The sequence below is a fragment of the Hippocampus comes genome, unplaced genomic scaffold (assembly GCF_001891065.2).
Source record: "Hippocampus comes isolate QL1 unplaced genomic scaffold, H_comes_QL1_v1.1 scaffold123, whole genome shotgun sequence".
NCBI lineage: Eukaryota > Metazoa > Chordata > Actinopteri > Syngnathiformes > Syngnathidae > Hippocampus > Hippocampus comes.
This window is the reverse complement of record NW_017804997.1, coordinates 801306-816792: the sequence shown is the minus strand read 5'-3', so window position 1 is coordinate 816792 and position 15487 is coordinate 801306. Positions and strand designations below refer to the sequence as shown.

At 40.8% G+C, this 15487-nt stretch overlaps 6 protein-coding genes across 6 annotated transcripts; 5 read left to right on the top strand and 1 right to left on the bottom strand.

Annotated features, from left to right (window-relative positions):
• The first annotated feature begins 251 nt into the window (after positions 1-251).
• Positions 252-6352, top strand: cel.2 (carboxyl ester lipase, tandem duplicate 2). The gene is made up of 11 exons (XM_019893584.1): positions 252-355; positions 751-898; positions 1043-1162; positions 1346-1543; positions 1862-1992; positions 2794-2901; positions 3015-3129; positions 4017-4203; positions 4541-4744; positions 5678-5887; positions 5986-6352. Exons 1-11 carry the CDS (start codon positions 290-292, stop codon positions 6164-6166), a joined length of 1668 nt encoding a protein of 555 aa, XP_019749143.1. The 5' UTR covers positions 252-289; the 3' UTR covers positions 6167-6352.
• A 1236-nt stretch (positions 6353-7588) lies between these two features.
• Positions 7589-8614, top strand: LOC109530067 (histone H2B 1/2). Its single transcript, XM_019893596.1, has one exon. It carries the CDS (start codon positions 7633-7635, stop codon positions 8005-8007), a length of 375 nt encoding a protein of 124 aa, XP_019749155.1. The 5' UTR covers positions 7589-7632; the 3' UTR covers positions 8008-8614.
• A 1367-nt stretch (positions 8615-9981) lies between these two features.
• Positions 9982-10524, top strand: LOC109530942 (histone H2A-like). The gene has a single exon (XM_019894906.1). It carries the CDS (start codon positions 10030-10032, stop codon positions 10414-10416), a length of 387 nt encoding a protein of 128 aa, XP_019750465.1. The 5' UTR covers positions 9982-10029; the 3' UTR covers positions 10417-10524.
• Positions 10525-10607: 83 nt separating this feature from the next.
• On the top strand, positions 10608-12739 carry LOC109530958 (histone H4). The gene has a single exon (XM_019894931.1). It carries the CDS (start codon positions 11432-11434, stop codon positions 11741-11743), a length of 312 nt encoding a protein of 103 aa, XP_019750490.1. The 5' UTR covers positions 10608-11431; the 3' UTR covers positions 11744-12739.
• Positions 12740-13450: 711 nt separating this feature from the next.
• LOC109530950 (histone H4) lies at positions 13451-13923 on the top strand. The gene has a single exon (XM_019894919.1). It carries the CDS (start codon positions 13491-13493, stop codon positions 13800-13802), a length of 312 nt encoding a protein of 103 aa, XP_019750478.1. The 5' UTR covers positions 13451-13490; the 3' UTR covers positions 13803-13923.
• Positions 13924-13993: 70 nt separating this feature from the next.
• Positions 13994-14623, bottom strand: LOC109530157 (histone H2B-like). Its single transcript, XM_019893725.1, has one exon. The coding sequence runs from the start codon at positions 14480-14482 to the stop codon at positions 14108-14110; it is 375 nt and encodes a 124-aa protein (XP_019749284.1). The 5' UTR covers positions 14483-14623; the 3' UTR covers positions 13994-14107.
• Between the last annotated feature and the right edge of the window lie 864 nt (positions 14624-15487).

Sequence of the window (15487 nt, the reverse complement as noted above, 5' to 3'; positions counted from 1 at the left end):
GGTTCCTTGTCCTAAATGTTTATTTATTTATTTGTCTCAGGCCAAAATCGCATAATGTGACATCAAAATATGTATATAGGAAGAGATGCTGTTAATCTCTCATAAAACTATGGGTGTGATGATTAACTTTGCAGTGTGACTTTTAGTTAAAAACACAGCTGTGTCAACTTCCCTTGCCCCACATCACTACAAATGCAGGGAAAACAAATCACACGTTCATAGGTGGGTCCGGGGGAGTGTCCACATTATAAAAGCGCAGTGGCCAATCATCGAGGATCTCAGTTTGGTCATGATGGAGAAGCTGGGGATCTTGGTCACCGTTGCTGTTTTTCTGGAGATGGTGTCTGCCACTTCTGTAAGTGACAAAATTTCTTTTTTTTTGATAATATATATTAGATTTAATGGAGTCAGTGGTTGAGAAAGAATGTTGAAAGTCTAGATGTGACCTGTGACTGACTTGCAACGAGTCCAGGATGTATCCTGCCTTTTGGCCAAAGTCAAGCACGGATCCAGGATTTTTTTTTTTCTCTCCGGGGCTCAAGTGGGGCTTGACCAATACATAGGAAGGCTGAGAAAATAATTCATACATATATTTTAGAATGGCAAATAAAATGCATGTAACAGACTCCCAAATACTCAATTTCAAATATTTCAAATGTGAAATTGAATTCAGACTGACAGAATCAAATGAAGAGATTATTAACTGTTGACAAACTTCCAAAATACATTCATGGTCATTTGCATCTTTAGCTTGGGGTGGTGTACACTGAGGGCGGCATGGTGGAGGGCGAGAATATCCGTCTTGGGTACCGTCACCATATGGACATCTTCAAAGGGGTTCCGTTTGCCGACATTCCCGGAAGGTTTGAGAAACCACAGCGTCATCCTGGTTGGGACGGTGAGTTGATTGAATTTAGACCAAAAAAAAAACATTGTCCATAATTCATTTTGGGAACAAATTAAAACAAAAAAAATGGATGTCACTGTCTGTAATGAACCCCACAGAGGTTCCATGTCCTAACTTTAACATGTCTATAATCAGGTGTTCTGAAGGCCACTGAATACAGGAAGCGGTGCCTTCAGTTGACCTTATTCATGACTGACACGAGAGGAAGTGAGGACTGTCTCTACCTTAACATCTGGGTTCCTCATGGCCGATCGGGTAAGTCATGAGAGGAGCCCGTGCTCAGCAACAAGTCACCTAACGCACTGTCGTGCACAGGCCGCCCAAAGCGTAATTAGCAAATCTTCAAGGCGACCTTTTTGGGCCGTGTATTTGACACCCCTCTGCCATACGGCATGTCATATTTAGCCCAAGTGAATTATAATTATCTTTACTTCCTAGTGTCAACCAATCTTCCGGTCATGGTCTGGATCTATGGAGGCGGCTTCATGGCTGGAGGGTCGATGGGTGCTAACTTCCTGAATAATTATCTCTACGATGGGCAGGAGATTGCAGATAGAGGAAACGTCATAGTGGTCACTCTGGGATACCGAGTGGGAACTTTGGGCTTCCTCAGCACTGGAGACTCTAGTTTACCAGGTACTAGGTGGTGATTTTTCTTCTTCTTCTTGAGGTACTAGAGCAGGGTCACCTACCATTTTGAAAAGTGAACTCTTGCTTGGGTACGGATTTAAGTGCTACCAGGCTAGCAAATTATTTGCTAATAAATGATTTCATCGCCATTGCACTTGCTAGCTTGTCTCTACCAAGGCTACAGTCACAATGTTTGAACTTGACTATTTTTTTATTAATGCTGTCAAATTTAGACCAATGTGATGGTCAACTGGTTAGCACGTCGACAGTGCAGTGCAAAATTCGAAAAACATTTTCAAATCCTTTTTGTATGGCCTTCGACAGGAAACTACGGTCTCTGGGATCAGCAGGCTGCCATCGCCTGGGTTCACAGGAACATCCGTTCATTTGGAGGAGACCCAGACAACATCACTATCTTTGGGGAGTCTGCAGGTGGCGCTAGCGTGAGCTTCCAGGTGGGATGCTTACTTGTTTGTCTTTCACTCGCATCTTTTCATGAACAAATGCATCCAGTAATTCTCAACTACTAACTAGCAAAAGTGGAAATATTTGTCAGTATAGAGTAAACATTTGAAAAATGTAACACAAAATGGGAAGTTTAAAATTTCATATTGTAGTAAATTTTGGGCCATTTAACTTGAACAGTTTTTATTTTATATTGAATTTTTTTTTTCAGGCACAGTACGCGGCAGTACTAAATCTGCTACAAAGCAACACACACCTTTAAACTTTACATTTATGGTGACTGAATATGCAGTAATTGTGGTTCCGATTTATAAGACAAAGTTGGTTAATTATTCATGAAATGCAGCATTAATCTCCCTTCGAGAATAGTTTAATTCTTGATCTTATTATTTTTTTCTCAATAACACTCATTCACCTCTCATTTATTGTATCAATGCAGCGTTGTCTGCCTTTTACTGTAGCATAATTCCCATATTACAGGAGAATTTTTCAATTAAAACCGTTCCCAGGTGTCTTAGTGTGTGAACTTTCATCAAAATACCCCAAGGACGACGAATTCCACAGCACTTTTTTTAAAAAGCTCAATTGAAATAATGGCGGTCCAGTCACATGCAAATGAGCCAGTACAAACCCCGCCCTCCACTCCTGTGATGGACCGCATCGTATTTTCCACTCACGGAGGCAGCACATCATCACCAAGCAACCCAATAACATTCATCACTCGTCATGTGGATTCCTACACCGAAAAGAATACACTGAAAGTCATAATTTTGACATGTGTCCATTCACAGACCCTCACTCCCCACAACAAAGGCCTCATCAAGAGAGCCATCTCCCAGAGTGGTGTTGCTCTTTGCCCCTGGGGGATCATCAAAAACCCCCGCAAGATCGCAGAGGAGGTACAAATAACATTTCTCTGACTCTTCTGTGCTTCACAGCGTAACTCCTTTCTGTTATTTTTATTTTTCTGGCTGTAAAACAGTGACAGAATGATTTTTGCCGCTCTCCTCAGGTTGCTCTTAAGGTCAACTGTCCCACTGATGACCGAATGGCCGCCTGTTTGAAGATGACCGATCCCGTGCTCCTCACAAAAGCTGGCCCTCTCAATTTGTCTGGCTCACCAGATGGTAAAGAATCCAGCTCACATCACTTACTGCCGGTTCACTCTGAGTGGCCATATTCTGCCTTACTTGATAAGTGGATAAACGAGCAAGCAGAATTCAATCCAAAGTTATTTTATTCCTAAAGTCACCAAACACACTTAACTCAACTCAACTCAACTGCATTTATAGAGCACTTTTAAACAGCCATCGCTGCATACAAAGTGCTGTACATAGAGCAACTAATATATACAACAGTAAAACAACAAATCGGAAACAAAGACGGTAGAAAGCACCGAACAGTAAAACCTAGAACAAATCTGAGTCATGCTGGGTCAAATGCCAACACACACTTCTAATTTCAAGAGCCTTCGGTTTGCTGGCTTTGGGCATTCCTTGAATTTTATTTATTTATTTATTTATTTTATGCTGCCACAGAGGTTAGTTAAGGTCACAAGAGTTTAGCACCACAATTAACCCTTTCAGGGACAGCGGTTACTACAGTGGACATCTTATCATGTTATCAGGTTACAGGATGCATGAAAGGCTGAATTAAAGTGCACATTTTCTAACTGGTTGGTTAATCACGGCCTCAAGGCCAGTTGCCAAATCCCAGTGGCGTCGCCGTGTATTTTGAGGTGCATTCCACTCTTGCGGCAAAGCCAAAGAACACAAACCGGTCAAAATCAGTCAATCAATCATAAGCAAGTCATTGAATTGGGCCATGAAAGGAATGAATCTGATTATTTCAATGCTGAAAAAAAAAGAACATTGTTTTCGAAAGAATTTGAATCAACGATCAGAAATAATATTCTGATACTGTACACTGTGTATTTTAATTTAAAGTTGAAAAGTTACATGTAGCTACATATACTTTGAAGGAAAAGTGTCTAAAGTGTTTCTCTTTCCTTCAGCCCCCCTCGTAAACAACTTGGTCCTGTCAGCTGTAATTGATGGGGATTTCCTGCCCGATGCACCTTCCAAGTTGTTCCACAATGCCGCTGATATCGACTACATTGCAGGAGTCAATGACATGGATGGACATATTTTCACTGCATTCGACGTCCCTTCAATCAACTCCCACCTTGTAGACACGCCCATGTAAGGATTTGCTGCAGTTATCGGAATATACAGTGAGGTCGTGAAGTATTTGTCGAGGGGCTGCTCATTTAGAAAGTAATTGGCTGGCAACATTTTCAACATTAACTGCCGAAATGGATGTCATTCCCTTGTGGTAAATCGCCTTTTTATTGTCGACACTTCTATTTCAAATCCATGATGGTGGGGTATAGAGCATCCAAATTCTGTCACTGTCCACGTATTTCAGGACCTCTGTCAGGTTTTTTTTTTTGTTTGTTTTTGTTTTTTTAGTGTTTTTGCTTTAATTGACATCACATTGTCTAATCTGACTTTTCTTCTTGCACCCTCCTATTGCCAGTGAGGACATGAAGCGGCTGCTGGCTTCATATACTCGAGAAAAGGGCAAGGCCGGTCTGGATGAAGCATACTCCACGTACACTTCAACATGGGCATCCAATCCCAGCAAGGAGGACATTAAGAGAACAATTGTGGATATTGGAACAGATTACATCTTCTTGGTTCCTACACAGGCTGCCCTTTACCTTCATGCTGCTAATGCCAAGTGAGCATACGGTTTTGCTTTTCACCTGTTATTGTCCATTATATTTGACGTCTTTACAATTCATTCCCACTGAAGGAAAAAAAATTGGATTGTACATTTTAAAAAGAAAAATATTACTCCATAATATTGTACCTTATAAAACATAGCATAATTACGTAATTAAATAGAATGTAAAGAATGAAATAATTTTTGCCACCTTTTTTGCTTCAGTTCCACAGACATTGTGTTGCTCCTTCTGTTGTGCACACCTTGGCTACCTGGTGGCAGTATAATACATACAAAAGGCATAACACAGACTAATTCACAAGCGAATCCACATGCATCCGTAATATAAGTCATTTTTTGCGAAGGATAAAGAATATATGCCTTACAGCGTTGCCACATTGTCTGTCTATGTGTTGCTCCACTGTTTGTGTTCAAATATCCATTGCTTAACGGGTTGCAACATAGCGACACCAATGCTTTTAGTTAGCACTTGCGTTTTGCTTTGTTTGTTAGCATGAAGCTAAATGGACTTTATTAAGGCAAAGCTTTGTGGGTTTCTTTTTTTTTTAAATGCACAAAGTGTAATTGTCTTTGTGTTTAGTTTATGTTTTGTTTGACAGTAAACTTAAACTTGGAGTTCCAGTATACATCTCAAAGATTCTTATTTAAGAGTTTATTTGAGAGAGATCTTCCAAACCGCTGTATGTTGTGAATTGCATCGCACGTTTTTTTGCTTGCAAGTCAGAGGAAAAGCATCGTCCAAAGGATGGCTTGTATCTCCACAAAACTTGTAAATCACGTTTCTCGCATCTCAAGTCATCACTGTGGATGCATCGAAAGAAATTTGTCACAGTTCGTGAATTTTACTTGGGCTTCAATTTGAGTTGAAATTACAATTTAAATGCACTTTAACAACAATTTTGTTTTTCTCTTCTTTTCTCACAAAAGATCGGGTCGCACCTACTCCTATCTCTTCTCTGAGCCCAACCGTATGGCCGGCGTCGGAAGGCCATATCCGAGCTGGGTGGGTGCTGACCACGCGGATGACCTGCAGTACGTCTTTGGAAAGCCTCTCACCACACCGCTGGGATACTGGCCTCGCCACCGTGATCTTGCTCGCTATATGATTGCCTACTGGACCAACTTTGCCAAAACAGGGTACTTCTTGTGACCAAAATACAAAAAAAGTTCATGAAAAAATCCAATTAATCGAGTCCCCTGTTCATTTGCTTGTGATGGTTTCTTTATGTCCACAGAGATCCCAACAATGGAGACTTGAGCGTACCCGCCACCTGGCCTAAATTTACCAATGGACACCAATACCTGGAGATCAATAATAAGATGGACAAGAATTATGTAAGACAGAAGATGAGGATGCGTTATGTCCATTTTTGGACCAGCGTTTTGCCCAACCTCCCAATAAGCATCCTGGAATAAAGACCAAAACATTCAGAATGCGTCAGTCATAATATTGTATAAATTTAATATGTATATAAAATATGTGAAGAAATGCAAGGAAGAAAAGATAAACATCACAGAGGCAAGATGTTAAAAAAGCCTCACATCATGCGATGCATTGGCATTACCGTGAAGTGATAACACAATAAAGATTTTCACAACCTTTGGCTTGTTAAAGAGCTTTATTTGAACACAAAACATAAATACAACAAATATATACAGAGCAAGGGTTCACACAAACACACAAAACACAATCAGGGAAACCTTGGAAGAGCACCACCTGGTCAAAGTTCTCCTGAGAACACAGAGATTTTTTGACTTCGGTTTTATTGTCAACAGTAATCTCATGGCTTGACATGGCACATCTGGAATTCAACAGTTTCATACAAGTAAGTATCAAATAATCATTTGAAACTGTTAATTTTGGGAACAGGGGGCGCAACTTGTCTCAGTCTCACAGGGTTATGTAATTTATCTTCATATTTCATCCGATGCTTTGCATGGCTGCCCAAACCTCCTTAATATTTGGAACAGTCAATTAATAAATGCTGTCTTGTCCTCAGAACAATGGCTCATTGGGCATTCCTTTGATTTGACAAATAAAGATACAATAGCCATGGTTAGGAATCTGCCTACCGAAAATAACCATTGTACATATTTGATCTACTGTGACGGGTCCTTCCTCTCTGACTAAAGTGTTTGAGATCTACAAACGATTGTAGGCAAGTGTAATTAACAAATAAACAAAAAAAAAAAAACAACATTTATTGTAACAGCTTGTTGTTCAAGACATCAATGCAGGAAAAACGCGGACATTTGGAACGTTACTATAATTTGATCAAATCGACGTGATTTTATCCTATTATCGTAATGTTACCATAACCTCTACATTTTCTTGATGACACCCGATGAAATATCGATTACATTTATTTTTAAAAAATAGAACGAAGATTTTTGCTTCACGAACGCATACGGAGGGGTCAACGAAAAACAAATAAACAAAAAAAAACATTTATTGTAACAGCTTGTTCAAGACATCAATGCAGGAAAAACGCGGACATTTGGAACGTTACTATAATTTGATCAAATCGACGTGATTTTATCCTATTATAGTAACGTTACAATAACCTCTACATTTTCTCGATAAGACCCGATGAAATATCGATTACATTTATTTTTAAAAAATAGAACGAAGATTTTTGCTTCACGAACGCATACGGAGGGGTCAACGAGTTCGTCTGCAAATTGTATTACCTATCCTCCTTTAGGTCCGCAGGCATTCAACCAAAGAAAACCCGACGACGCATTCGAGCGAGCGCTGCAGATGGTGTCAGCCAATCGGCGAAAGGCGATTTCACAGGCACATTTGCATCACTTGTCTATAAATACCCCGTATGAACGTCCGTACCCTCATTCATTTGGAGATCACCCACTGACCGTCCGTTATGCCAGAGCCCGCCAAGACCGCGCCCAAGAAGGGCTCGAAGAAAGCCGTCACTAAATCTGCCAGTAAACCTGGTAAGAAGAGGAAGAGGACCAGGAAGGAAAGCTATGCCATCTATGTGTACAAGGTACTGAAACAGGTCCATCCCGACACCGGCATCTCGTCCAAGGCTATGAGCATCATGAATTCCTTCGTCAACGACATCTTCGAGCGAATTGCCTCTGAAGCTTCTCGCCTGGCCCATTACAACAAACGTTCAACCATCACCTCGAGGGAGATTCAGACCGCCGTGCGCCTTCTTCTGCCTGGTGAGCTGGCCAAGCACGCAGTGTCCGAAGGCACCAAGGCCGTTACCAAGTACACCAGTTCAAAATAGTCTGCTGCTCCGCCATCAGTCTCAATACAACCCAAAGGCTCTTTTCAGAGCCACACACACCTCCGCGTAAGAGTGAACATTTCCGTTAGCAACGATTGTAAATGTCTATGGGACTATATAAATGTGCTAAGTAAAATTTAAAAACTACTGTCCTTACTTTGAATGGAATATATAAAATATTTGTCAGTCACAATTATGAATACAAATTAGTGTCTTTTATTTTCTGCACAATGATATTGCTGATACTGAAATAGATCTTAAAGCGTTTTTGCCCCTGCCCCAAGCTTGGATTAATGTAATTATTGGTGTGATACTGTATTTTGGTTTTGGAGACAGCATCATCAATTTTTCTGTTTCACATGAATTAAGGATGTGTGCACCCAATGACCTTTACGTGATTTTGTGATATTTCACGTTAAGTTATTGCACTATTAAAAGCCGGGGCATTTTATTGGTAAGTATAAAATGCTAGCCCGACACCGCAGGCATATTGTCAATGTTTTTTTTGTTTTCTCTTTGAAGGCACAGTGATAAGAAAAAATGTCCCCCCAGATATTACTCAGGAACAACTGCACAAAAATGTAATAAAATTCTTCCTTTCATTGAACTTTGCCTCATTTGATTTTTACTTTTAAAAATAAGTTGCTCATGATTAGGACTTCACAACAAATATTAAACATTTCGAAATCACTTGTTTCAATTTCAATGTGTTTAAATATACAAGCTGTTTTACTACAGCTGTCACCTAGAAGTGACGTAATCGGACAGTCAGAGCTTGGCAGTTGATTCAATATCGTTCCCATTTCATTTTTTGGTTCATGTGTAAACAAATGGCTGCTGTGCTACCGACTTAATAAATTGCAGCCAAAATGGAAAAAAATGTGAAATCCTAGCACTTGGCATGGGACAAAAAGGTAGACCGTTAAGATAGTATTTGTATCCAGAACTCAAATACAGGATTTCTGGATGGTTGGTCATGTGTTAGTTCCTAAATTAAAAATAAATTTTGCATTTACATTATATTTACTATATCTACTATTTACATGAAATTTATTTTGTGCAATGAAACACTTGGGGTTTTTTTCTCTCCCTCGCCCCCAATTTTGCTGCTGTAGACTGCAAAATTCCCCAGTGTGGGACAAATAAAGGTTTTCTTATCTTATTTTTTTTCTCCCGCATATATTTAGCGATGTATTTAGTTCAAGTATAGGTTCAGCAGCAGGTGGATTTTTTAATGTGGTATAAATTACAACACATAATATCTGTATTGTGCAAGCTTTTCAGGGTCAAACTTGAATAACAAACGTATGTAAAGTTTTTAAAATCAGCATCAAAATCACTTTGAGGGACTCATAAAGCCATCTCCGATTAAATTCTGCTGTTGACCAGTGAAATTTTCCATCCAGACAGCCAGTTTCTCTACTGATTATCCACACTTGGGTCAGTGAAATTAAGTGATCTAAAATTTTAATTCACTTGGGATGTTATCAGGTTACAGTATATGAAAATAACCCCATGCATACTACAAGCTAGAGGTTACAGAAATCCACATACCTAGAGGCAGACAAAACTAGCAAAATCACCACAAATATTGTATTTTTACAAGATAAGAAATGTTGTTGGCTAACTTAATTATAATGGCAGCCAGCCAGACTCGATGTTAATAGTGTTTGCATCATTCCCTTTAAATAAACATGCATTTCATTTTAATTTTAATATTACTGAATTTAAAAGTCACACGTATAACGCAATTTGGTTTTAAAAATAACGGCATCACAATAACATAATTTGAAGTGAACTGGTGTGTATTGTTTATGGCGTTGAAGACGTAATGTCGTATAGTATCCATATAAACCATGACATCAGCCTTTTGAAAAGGGCTACACCTCTCTGGTGATTGGACAACCAATTCCCTGCTTCAGCTGACCAATCACTGAGCCGCAATGGCCTCTATATAAGGACTCTTGTGCGTGTCGGTCGAATTATATTTGTAAATCTGATCTCCAATCCGCTTCTGTGAGTATGTCTGGTCGTGGCAAAACCGGTGGCAAAGCCAGAGCGAAGGCGAAGACTCGTTCTTCGCGTGCTGGACTTCAATTCCCAGTGGGACGTGTCCACAGGCTACTCCGTAAAGGCAACTATGGCGAGCGTATTGGTGCCGGTGCTCCCGTCTACTTGGCGGCCGTGCTCGAGTATTTGACTGCTGAGATTTTGGAGTTGGCTGGCAACGCTGCTCGCGATAACAAGAAAACCAGAATTATCCCACGACACTTGCAGTTGGCCGTGCGCAACGACGAGGAGCTCAACAAACTTCTCGGCGGCGTCACCATCGCCCAGGGTGGCGTGCTGCCAAACATCCAGGCAGTTCTCTTGCCTAAGAAGACTGAGAAGGCAGCCAAGTCAAAGTAATAGCCGTCAACTATAACCGCCATAAAACGGCTCTTTTCAGAGCCACCAATATGTTCCGTAAAGAGTTATGTTCCTACACTTTGCATTAAAATGTGATTGCATACTGACGATGCGTTGTCCTACATTAGTGAGTCTGAAATGAACCCTACAAGAGTTCGTCATTTCAACTAATTTGGATAAGAAACTACTGTAGTCACACGTTTCTTGTTCAATGTACAGATTTTAACATCTCAAAATTACAAGTCTCGTGTGTTTAATTCCCCACTAAATCCTGTCCTTGCAGACGTTTAAAATTTGACGTCACTTCTGATTTAACATTTGTTAAATGTAACCACAATGAAATGCAGGTGCAAATTTTTAGATGTGGAAATAGTTTTTTGATTTTTTTGTATGGGCCCTTGTAGGGAAATCATAACTACTGCAGTATGCAGCCTGGGATGAAAATGAGCTTGACACTCATAGGCGTTCTTAGTGTTGAGTGGATTGGTATAAGTAATTATTGATACCAACTCAGTATCAATACTAGCACGGAGCAGACATACTTTGATTTCCTCCCCTCCTGTGTTGTGCCATCTTCCATGTGACTTAGCAGCAAGCAGACCACTGCCTGGAATCTGCCCAGCCACCAGCACAAATGCATGTATTTGCCGAAATCCGGATCAGCTCGCCAGAATGGCTCATAAAAACAAACCAACCTTGGTCTGACCAGAGTGGCATGTTTTGTTTTTTTTTAACTTGGGGATTGTTTGCATACGAATAACCATACACACCCTCATTCATATCGTCACTGAGTGGGAATCGATCCCACGCACAAGTCAGGCGAGCGTACCACTACGCCATCAGCGACTCACTACTGAGAAAGGTCAATTTCAGTTCGGTCAAGGTGGGGGAGGGCTGCTAAGTTTACTCGGGCTGAATTGGGTCAGATGTCCTCTCTCAGGTCCGCAGTCTTGATTTATAAAAAGGGCTGCTAAAGCGGGATGCTTTACAGGGCGATCAATCAAGAACATCTACGATGTCTGGCAGAGGTAAGGGAGGCAAAGGTCTCGGAAAAGGAGGTGCTAAGCGTCACCGCAAAGTCCTTCGTGACAACATCCAGGGAATTACCAAGCCCGCCATTCGCCGTCTCGCTCGCCGTGGCGGAGTAAAACGGATTTCGGGACTCATCTACGAGGAGACCCGCGGTGTACTCAAGGTCTTCTTGGAGAATGTGATCCGTGATGCAGTCACATATACCGAGCACGCCAAAAGAAAGACCGTTACTGCGATGGATGTGGTGTACGCTCTCAAAAGACAAGGACGCACTCTCTATGGCTTCGGCGGTTAAAGTGTTCACTCAGCATACTAAACAGTCAAAGGTCCTTTTGAGGACCACCCACACCTCACCTTTGTGTTCGCGTTCCTATCCAAGTTACCCAGAACAGGGTGAGATAAGTGATGTATTGATTATAGATACTTCGTGGCTCCATTTGAATGCCCGTAGTATCTCAGATGCTGTAAATCACTTTAAGTCAACCTTACTCTGGTATAAAATCAAAATGACCTAATTTAGTACGTTCCTTTCACTGGTTGTTATTAAAGCGTACACACTGTTTAATAGTTTGGTGATTACTCAAGTGGGCACCAAATAACATTTACGGTCAAACTGTGACGCAAATGCCTCGAACGTAATTGGTCACGTGACATTAGCAGAACGATTAAAGGCGCCGAAGCACCATTTTGAAGCAGTGTCATCCAAGGATGTCTGATGCATTTGTTGAAAAATTGAGCAGCACCATTTTTTAAAAGCAGTTCAAATGCACTTTATGTAATGTCTGTGTTTCCAAAGCTTTTTTGAACACAGTTATCAAGGTTCGATTGAGAACAGGAGGGGTGGCAACTTATTTCGAACAACACACCATCTGATTCCGACAGATGAAAGGTACACCACACAACAGGTTTATCACAACACGCTACAAACAAAATCATGGCATTGTTCGTCTTGGTGAAGGTTGAATATTTTCTGGTGCTCTTCAATTGAATTTACAAAGCGTTTAGTACGTTTAGTGATGAACTTTTGCTGTTGTATGTTGAGTCGTGTGTTAGTAACACAAAGTTTGTCCACATGAACTTTATGAAACACTTAATAGCCCGAACCTGAGCATATAGACCTGGTTTACTGGATTGTATCCATATAAAGTGTTGTAACTAAACAAAGCCTCTCTGGGGAAACTTTACTGAAAGAGGACAATACTTAAATTAAAAAGCAAATAAAGTGCTGGAAATGATACAATTGGGGACAGCTTAACTTTCAGAGGAAGAAAAAAATTAAACACGTGTAACTTCTGTATATCCATGTTCAAGGCTGAATAGGCTGAACTTAGCATCTTAGTGACCATACACTTGCCAGCATCTTGCTTTTTATTTATTAATTATCCTATTATTTTGCTGATTCAGTATATTTGATATCAAACTTTGCTGCTGTATGTGACCCCCCCCCCACCCGAACTGAAAATTGGCATAGCATATTCACAAGTATTTCAAATATCTATCGGAATGTTATGAATCAAAGCTCCAGACTACTCTTGTGTAAATTATTTTAAAAAGTAGAATCCTCATTATAATCCCTCAAAGAGAAATTCGAACGATCACATCAACGCTGACGACTCTCCTTTGAAAGCATACACGAGTAGTAAAATGTGCAACAACCAAAATCAGAGCACGGTGTAACCATCTCTTTGCTGATTGGTCAACCGTTTTCCCGCTTCAGATTGCCAATCACCGACATCACCGAGCAGCTATCACCAAGGATAAACAGTGTTGATCAACTTTTACCATGCCCTCATAAAAAAATGAAAAGTACAACTGGTTCTAATGTGACGTCTAATGTTCTAATGTATTCTAATATGAATGTTCAAGTAAGGAAGTAGTGTGCTTACTGAAGTGGCGGGGGAAGGGCTGCGGAGTGATGGTCCTCCCCCTCCCACCTATATAAATTGTTCACTGTCCTCTCTCAGGTCCGCAGTCCTGCAATACAAAGTCCACTTCGCCAAAACCAAGTGTTAACATTGATTGTTTTGAGCGACGAAAGCAAAATGTCTGGCAGAGGAAAGGGAGGCAAAGGTCTCGGGAAAGGAGGGGCGAAGCGTCACCGCAAAGTTCTCCGTGACAACATCCAGGGCATCACCAAGCCCGCCATCCGCCGTCTGGCTCGCCGCGGTGGGGTCAAGCGAATCTCCGGACTCATCTACGAGGAGACGCGCGGTGTGCTCAAAGTTTTCCTGGAGAACGTCATACGTGACGCCGTCACCTACACCGAGCACGCGAAAAGGAAGACCGTGACTGCCATGGATGTGGTGTACGCTCTCAAGAGACAAGGGCGCACTCTCTACGGCTTCGGCGGTTAAACACTTAAACAGTCCATTGGTGATCCAACCCAAAGGCCCTTTTAAGGGCCACTAAACTCATTCTAAGAGAACATTTTTTACTTTGGTGATATGAGTATTAATTTAAGCATTAGTTTAGGAAAAAAAAGGAAACTTCGGATATGGAGAGGACACCGGTTTGAGGATAACATTTGCCTACAAAATTTAAGAAATCGCTTGTATAATTGTAACGTACAGCTTTCATCAATAGTGGCTAGGAAGACTGACTCTTGAGGGTTTGGCTGGCTCTTAAAAGAGCCTTTGGGATACGTTGATACCGGGATAAGCTACTTGGAGCTGGTGTACTTGGTAACCGCCTTTGTGCCTTCAGACACGGCGTGTTTGGCCAGTTCACCCGGTAGAAGGAGCCGCACGGCGGTCTGTATCTCCCGAGATGAGATGGTCGAACGTTTGTTGTAGTGAGCGAGGCGGGAAGCCTCGGAGGCGATTCGCTCGAAGACGTCGTTGACGAACGAGTTCATGATGCTCATGGCCTTGGATGAGATTCCGGTGTCGGGGTGCACCTGCTTCAGCACCTTGTACACGTAGATAGCGTAGCTCTCTTTCCTTCCCTTCTTTCTCCTCTTGTTGGGCTTTCCAGTGGATTTGGTGACGGCTTTCTTTGAGCCCTTCTTAGGGGCGGACTTGGCTGGCTCGGGCATGTTGGGGTCGAATGAGGACGAAACGGAGGAGCCAGTAGTCTTATGGACAATGTCATGCAAATTTCACTGTGCGAGCGCCAACTCCGTGATTGGCTAGAAGCTGGACGCTCACTGTGAGGTTTTCAGGTCAAATTAAAATAGCGGTATGTGATCACGTGGTTTGCAAACTACATTTTATGAGGATGTACAGAAGACAATTATATTTGTTAAAAGAAATTATTATAGAATTAAATTCGCGTGTATGAAATACAACACTTGATTTAGTTGAGGTTGGTACGGATATAAAGTCACATTATGTTTCAAGTATGGCTAAGGTTGCATTTAATTCGTGGCTTTCACGCCATCTAGTGGAAATCACGTGTACAACAGCTTGGCGTCACAGAACCAGCTACTGATGGTCAAACGTCACCCATAAACAATTTTTTTTACTCTCGACTTTCCTTTTTTTCATGTCAATTTATTTATTTATTTTGCATTTCTTACAGAGTAGTTTTTATTTCCTTACTTTTTGTGGGTTCTTTTTTCAGTGTATTTTCATTAATTTTGACTTTTTATATTTTTTTGCATTTTTTTCAAATTAAGAATCTTTCCATAATTTTAAGTTGTTTTTCTTTTTTTATGTTACCCTTTATTTTCTTTCTGTTTGTTTTTGGATTTAACTGTTATTTTATAAATGACATTGACTATTATGTTTTTGTAGTTCTCTACAGTCCCGTAATTTCATTTAATAAATTAACTTCTCTATAGAACCCATTAGGAAAATGATGGCTTTAAAACCATGCACATTTCGTTAGTAAATGTAGATTTTTGACTCTTTTGGTTTGGATCTCATTTTTTCTTGACTTTTGACCTTTTCTTTTACTCTATTTCCAATTTTTTTTGCTTATTTTAGCTTTTTTTCCTCTTTCAACTCTTCTTTAACTTTTTCATTTTTTTATGCATCCATCCATTAACTGAGCCGCTTATCCTCACCAGGGTCGTGAGCGTACTGGAGCCTATCCCAGG

Bases quoted from the DNA above. Each gene is read 5' to 3' on its own strand.
- LOC109530950 (XM_019894919.1), top strand. From the start codon at position 13,491: ATGTCTGGCAGAGGAAAGGGAGGCAAAGGTCTCGGGAAAGGAGGGGCG.
- LOC109530942 (XM_019894906.1), top strand. From the start codon at position 10,030: ATGTCTGGTCGTGGCAAAACCGGTGGCAAAGCCAGAGCGAAGGCGAAG.
- LOC109530067 (XM_019893596.1), top strand. From the start codon at position 7,633: ATGCCAGAGCCCGCCAAGACCGCGCCCAAGAAGGGCTCGAAGAAAGCC.
- cel.2 (XM_019893584.1), top strand. From the start codon at position 290: ATGATGGAGAAGCTGGGGATCTTGGTCACCGTTGCTGTTTTTCTGGAG. The intron at 899-1,042 runs GTGAGTTGATTG...GTCTATAATCAG, and splicing joins GCGTCATCCTGGTTGGGACG to GTGTTCTGAAGGCCACTGAA. The intron at 1,993-2,793 runs GTGGGATGCTTA...GTCCATTCACAG, and splicing joins GCGCTAGCGTGAGCTTCCAG to ACCCTCACTCCCCACAACAA.
- LOC109530958 (XM_019894931.1), top strand. From the start codon at position 11,432: ATGTCTGGCAGAGGTAAGGGAGGCAAAGGTCTCGGAAAAGGAGGTGCT.
- LOC109530157 (XM_019893725.1), bottom strand. From the start codon at position 14,482: ATGCCCGAGCCAGCCAAGTCCGCCCCTAAGAAGGGCTCAAAGAAAGCC.